This window comes from Drosophila eugracilis, unplaced genomic scaffold, assembly GCF_018153835.1.
Source record: "Drosophila eugracilis isolate 14026-0451.02 unplaced genomic scaffold, ASM1815383v1 contig_2154, whole genome shotgun sequence".
In the NCBI taxonomy this organism is placed as follows: Eukaryota; Metazoa; Arthropoda; class Insecta; order Diptera; family Drosophilidae; genus Drosophila; species Drosophila eugracilis.
This window is the reverse complement of record NW_024573038.1, coordinates 10,713,367-10,720,297: the sequence shown is the minus strand read 5'-3', so window position 1 is coordinate 10,720,297 and position 6,931 is coordinate 10,713,367. Positions and strand designations below refer to the sequence as shown.

The following is a 6,931-nucleotide window of genomic DNA, read 5'->3' as shown; positions in this document are numbered from 1 at the left end:
GAAATCTGAAAATAATACAAAGGAAAGTTTTTCCTATGCATAATAACTTAAAAAGAAAAATCTTAAAAAATGTGAAGTTTCTTAGACTTTTTCAGAGAGTAGAGATATATTTTTATATAATATTTTTTCTATGGATTTATTTTAAATACTTAACATAATGAAACACTCTTGATTTTGGTAGAGTATCCACCCTGTTTCTTCAACTTTTTAAATGTTCTCTCGTCAATGGCATTTTTCGGGCTTCACTTGTTTGCTCAGCTTCCGGTTCCTGTATTTCTTTATACTTCCTTTTACTACTGATGCCAGCCGTTTGCATATCGTGTTAGATGCAAAAGTTGTGACCGTTCAAGTTTCTTTTCGAAACTAACTACGTGCACAGCTGGTGGTAAACGAGAAAATTTCCACACACATTGAATTTCCACAAAGAGAGTGTGGGGAAAAATCTGCCTGCTTGCGCCCATTTAAATTATAAAAATTTCAAATGCTCTATTTACCGTAAATATTTTCATAGTAATTTACGCAAATTTACATAAATAAGCAGCAGGCCAAGCTTGGCGGGTCACTGGTCGGTTCGAGCTAACCTCATTTGAAAAATGTCAAACACAGAAGGACTTGGCGTTGCCGCCCACACCAACTCGACTCCGCCATTTAATGGCTCGCCCATTTTTCCACACTCAACAAAGAGGAGCCTATCCTGTCCTGTGTCCTGTGTCCTGGTCGTGTCGTTTGTTGTCCTAATAGCTTTTCTATAATTTATCATGCAATATTTATGGCACGCGCTTTTCCATCTAGGAATTATGCATTTATTATTCAGAAGCAACGACAGGGCAGGCAGGGCAGGATCCGGGGAACTCCGCTCTAAACGTTGTCAGCATTTAGGGGTATTTGTTAGTGTTTTTTTTTTTTGGTTCCAACTCAGGGCCAGTGCCCAGTCCAAGTTAATTGGTAAATTTAAATTGAATAAATATTCCATGATAGTGCAATGGACTCGGCCACAGCTTTTTAGTTGCCAAACGATTCTAGTGGTTGTCATATATGTTGGTCCTATGTCAGGATGTTTGGCTGTCTCTGTGTGCTTTTGGCCATTATTGTTGGTTTATGGCTATGTCGGAATTAAGCCGTTAAATGTAATGACTGCGATTTATACGGTTCGACCAGAGTAATTGGCAACTAAAATGCTTTGAAAACTTAAAACCAAAATGATCGAAACGGTTTTGTCCTCCACTGATTGATCGGGTTGGCCTGGGCGGGCTGTCATTTTGAAGTAATTGGATTGCGTAATCGAAGTAAGGGAGATATTGAATAATAAATATTATGTTTTCTTATTTGTTGGACATTTTTTAATGCATTTTTTTGTCATTTTAGAATAAGAAGTAAAACTAGTTAATATAAAATAATTAATTAAAAGAATTTTATGGACGAAAGAGTAGTAAGAGTAGTACTATAAAGGCCCACTGTACAATTTTTAACATAACGTATAGGTATAACACCCACTGTAAGATAAATTAAGAAACAACATAACTGTAAATATTATCCATATATACTGTTATCTCTTTCTATCATGTAAGTGAGCTTTAAAAGATCGTTTTGTATATACATTCATAACGGACAAGCGAATAGAGGGATGAACAAGAATTGAAAAGAGACTTGGTTTTTGACTTTCGAGAAACAGCGGTTGTGAGAATAAAAGACATAAAAGAAAAAGGTAACAAAAAGTGACAGAAGGTAATATTTACAGGAAGCTAATGAGGTGATGGATAATATTTAATACCATAAAATAATTCATTAGTTATGGTTTATTAAAGTATTAGATAAGCCTTGTAAGTCAGTGTAACGCTGTAACAAACTTAAGTAAGGCAAAGATTAGAGTACCTTTTGCCATTTACCAAAGTCATTTTACTAAGGTCATTGAAAATCTTTACAAAATATAGAAAACACCATGCTAAAAACCGCAACAGATAATCATTCCGTATAAAATTCTTGGTTGATTGATTAGCTGTTTAAGAATACCTATTAATCTAAGTTAATTAACATCAATAAATTATCTATAATCTTCCCAAACCAAAACTCCTTTACTTCTTAAAGACCCAGATCCGCTTGCAACACTTTAGCTATCAACTGCGCTGCCCCCAACTCTAGACCAGGCTGTTTGGGAAGGTCTCGTTTCTCTGTTTGTTTTACAATTTGCACCTTCAAGGACTTTTAGCAGGACGTCAGCACGACGTTGGACACAAGGACACGCAGCGACGGTGGTAAAGCAAACGCAAGTCGCATTCAATTTGGCAACAAAACCAAACTTTTTTCCACGCCGGACAATAAGCGAAAGCAAAAACTTGCCACGTGAAGAGAAAGGAGGACCCACAAAAGTAGGCAACAAAAGTTGCCGCAACGACTTGAGATAGTTGCAAGCTAGGATCCCGGGATGCGCGGAAAGGCAACGGAAAGGCAGCTAAAGAAGGGAAACTTGCCACTGCAACGCGCTAACATAAAAAGCAAAACTTTTAACTGATGCCACAAGTAAAAGGTGCTACTTGTCGGGAACAGGCGACTCGTCCCATTGTTTCGTAATGGAGAAATATTGTTTAGCATGCGAACAGAAGTCGAGGAACAGGAACAGACAATGCTGACATCGGACAAAGGCCAGAGAGAGAGAGAGAGAGAGGATGAGGGCAAAGGGATTCCAAGCAGGGGAACCTCGACGACTCCCCTTGGCTTTCGAGCAGCTGCAGCGCTCCAACGACTTCGAGTAGGGGTATTATTATGCATAATGGTTTCTGGTCTATTGACATTTATGGCACTTGGACTGCAGAGATGCCAAATGTTATGGTACTTAGATTCGCTTGAGTTTTACCTCACTTAGGTACAATGAATTCCTCAACTTAAATATCAATAAATATAAATGATTTTTATCGGTTATAAAAGTACTCTTAGCACTTAAGTTTATGATTTCTTTTTTAGATATTTAGAAAGGTTTTTCTTCTAGTTTGATATTTCTGCAAAACCATCACTGTTAGACCGCTAGTTTGGTGTCGCTAAAGTTTAGTTGAATAAAAGAAAACTTTGGTTGAAATTGGATAGTTGAGAGTCAGGCAATGGAAATGGGATAAGGATACTTAAGCGCAAAGGTGTGGCTCGTTTAGGAAAAGTTTTCACTGAATTTGCTTGGCAATCACTATAAATGCATAATACTTTGACATTCTAACATACTTTTCAAGAGAGAATTTAATTGCTTAAGCCAAAGCCTAAGACAGATGCTCATTCTCGCTAGCTCCAACTTTTATTCTCCTTAGGTGTTAGCTTTTGAGAAGCCTCAAAATATTTATTTTCGTATGCATGACTATCAAAACAAACTAAACTATTTCAATCAAAGCTCACTCTGGGCCATTCAACGAAAAACTTGATTTGAAAGCAAAATCAATAGAGGGGAAAAAGTGCAAAGAACTTGAAAAAGTTCACTGTTTGATTGGACCCGAGATGGAGGTGGTGGTGGTCAGGGGGAGCAAGGAGGAGTGGTCTCTCTAGACGTATCCCAGTTTCAGAGTTTGCCCACTTGCATATCCAAAGTTGGCATAGTTTACGCAACTGTTTGCTATCACTTCCGATATGTATAGTATATACTCTTTTTTCCTGACTGGTTTATAAATAGAAAACGGATGATAGAGCTTAGTGGCAGATAAATGAAAATGCAAAACTCCTCTCTAATTGCTTTCGCTATTTTTGCAAACTAATTTTAACAAAATATTTAGATAACGTGCGATTTTAGCTGGCGAAAATGATTCAAAGGGAAATTTCCACACGTTATTTTTCATTGGTTGATATAAATTTCCCATAATTCTATTTATTTTCATATGTCGATGGCCATCCATGTGTCGTCCTTCTCCTCTCTCCTCTCACCTCCACCCCGCCCATTATCATGTGCGTGAACATTTATCCATTAATTTGCGCAAATAAAGTTGCCGCAACATACGCGTACTCACGTAACCGCAATTGAACTGCGAAAAAATAATAAATAAAACGAGAAAAAAAAGCAGCAACAGCACACGTCGGGCTAACAGAGAAACAACAAATAAACACTGAAAGAGATAGCCATGCATGGCTGTCCCTCTTCTGCGTACTGGCGCCGCTGAAAGGTAAACAATTTTAATTTATTTACCCAATAATAAACCCATCACAATGGGCGTTTATGTCCCTGTCCCCCCGAAATAGGGGGAAGGCTTCTTCTTTTAAGGCCTAAATGAGCGTTGAGTGTTTTGTGTTTTTACATGTCTGCGGTCCTTGCACAATAGCCCGTAATTTGAACTTCATACGAGAGATGTTATCGGGTTTTTTGAGTTAATAAAGGGATTTATTAGCCACTACTAATAACAGCTGGCTAATAGTGCTAATATTGCTAAATATCTCCACTTTTACCAAAGATTTTAAGTAATCCCTCATATTAAATGGAAAATAACAAGTTTACTCCCTGAAAAAACTTAAAAAACAAACAGTTTAAACGTTAATGATACTTTATGCAATATTACCAATTAAAGCCCACTAAATATATAATTTATAATTCTTAAAAAGAAGTTTAAACACATACAAAAAGCTATCTCTGCTTAACCAGTATTATCTTCTCTTTTAAATACAAGCACAATCACATTTATTCCCTTTAATCAACATTCCCCAAACCGACTCATCCCATAATTCCAGAATCCCGGCGATTAATCAGTTTACGGCTTAAAAAGCTTCATCAATGAACACGGCGCCCGCTGCTTTTGAGCTTTGCAACGCCTTTTAATTCAATTAAGCCCGCTCTTTGTGCCATGCCCTCTCTAACAGAACGGAGGTTGGCAATAGGCAATTACCAGTAATCGAATTTGTGGGGCACAGCGAAATCCGTTTGAAACAATAAATTTTTCACTGGTTGGCGTCGTGGAGGGTTGCAAATGCGGAAAACTCTGTTAGGATGGAGAGAGAGAGCAACCATCCACCCACTCAGAGAATGCAAAATGCAAATTGAGCGTTTCGCGTCGGGACATTAAACTTAGTCGCGGCTTAGGCGGCTTAAGCCAAAAGCTCAACTTTCACTTAACCGCAGAGTGCCGGAATTGCCGAAACTCACCCCGCCAAACAATCCGACAACCCGACTGGCATTAATTCCTAATTAAATGCAAGTCTCTCTCTCTCTCGGCGAGGGTGGAAAATTGCCGGGAATTCATTTGCATTTTACAGCAGATCTCTGGACACTCGGTCATCCCGACAACGACAAGCGGATGTATTTCATCACAGGAGTGTCAGGGACTGGACGCGGTACTGCTTCTGCTCCTTGCCTTGCTTTCGTTTAAATATTTCATTGCCTCTGAAAAACAATTCGTGAACGTCGCTCAGCTGTTGCACTTGCTGAATAAATTATCAGCTGTCATTAAGACTTCTCCGGTGCAACTCTCAACTCGCAACTCCTTCATGCCTTCATTTGTCACCCGACTGCGTTTGACAATTAAAAATTGTCCAACTCCAACTCCAACACCATGCGAATGCAGCGCAACTCTGAAGTGTTGAATGCAAAGATCTCGAAATGGACGCGGAAAAACAAAGAAAACTTGACAAACAAAATCCTGGCAGAGCAGACTTTTCCAAGGAATCACTTTAGCTGAGAGACTATTTATTATTAAAAGTATTTTGATTCGACTTAAGATGTAGATGACAGACTGAATTATTAGCTATTGCTTCTCTATAAATTTATTTTTATATCTCAAAAATATTAAAAATAAATACCATTCCAATGCCTTTTTGGGATTTTACTCATTAAAGTCCCTTTCTCTTCAGGCATTTAACACAAATTAAAAGCAAACATTAAAAACAAGTTAAAACCTTTATAGCCGTGGTACCGGTGCATTCTCCTTGTCCTCCCAGTCGAAAGCCGGTGGTTCCACCATATCCACTGGATTCTGAGGTTCCACTCCTACACTTTCATTATAGTTTCCATGTAGTATGCGGACATACTTGAGTGCATAGCGTAGCTCCGACATGGGCAGCTCGTGCTCCCGGATAAAGAACATGGCCTCGTTGGTCTCGTCCTCAGTGTATACCTAAAAGTCAGTATTAATTGAGAATTTTTGGGAAATAATCCATTGCCCTGACCTCTTCTTGATCTTCTGAAGCCATCTCGATTCAAAAAACAATCTTTTATTGGAATTTTTCACTAGTATTCCTTACGTGTGCCTTCTGTGTGGGCTTTATAGGTCGGCTTATAAACACTGAGAGAATATTTCCATTGCCTACTAATCGCAGCTTTAACCTCTAGCAAAAACAAAATGCCATGAAATGTTCAAAAATACTTTCTGAATGGCCAATACAACAACAACACTCTATGTATGTGGTCGAAACTGACCCATCAACACTTTGCCATGGCCTTTAATATGGTCAGGAGGCAGAAGCAGAACCAGGGAGTTGCCCCAGACCAGGAATAGGAATAGGAATAGGAGCCGGGATATAACCCCAACCCCACCGAACCGAAGTGAACCAACCGCATTTTGCATTTGCAGTTTACTCGGTTAACCGCTTTTATAGCGGATTTAACACATTTCGGCCTCAGCCGGGCGACAACTGTACAGTGGAGCTAGCTAAAAGGATTACATTTTTATGAATATTGGAAATAAAAAATATCAAGAAAGTATACAGATAACGGAAAAGTAAGATACATTTTCTTTACTAAGATGATTTCCTGATGTTGTAGTTTTGACTAGCACCTAAAATTATAGGAAAATTCTCTAATTTTCCTGAAAAATTGCATAAAACCCAAGGTGAGTTCAGACGTCATATATGAAAATCTATAAAATATGTAAAAAGTCTATTTGTAGGTATACTCGAAACCTCTCGTTTACTGATCTTCTCAACCAAGACCTAATCCAGTCGAAATCATGCTTAGCCATCCATTATCTAAGCTTAACCT

The 6,931-nt window shown here is 38.4% G+C and overlaps 1 protein-coding gene across 1 annotated transcript; it reads right to left on the bottom strand.

Annotated features, from left to right (window-relative positions):
* Window positions 1-5,762: 5,762 nt before the first annotated feature.
* LOC108113855 lies at window positions 5,763-6,226 on the bottom strand. The gene is made up of 2 exons (XM_017224564.1): window positions 6,121-6,226; window positions 5,763-6,068 (listed from the first exon to the last, which is right to left on the bottom strand). The coding sequence occupies exons 1-2, from the start codon at window positions 6,142-6,144 to the stop codon at window positions 5,853-5,855; spliced, it is 240 nt and encodes a 79-aa protein (XP_017080053.1). The 5' UTR covers window positions 6,145-6,226; the 3' UTR covers window positions 5,763-5,852.
* Window positions 6,227-6,931: the final 705 nt, after the last annotated feature.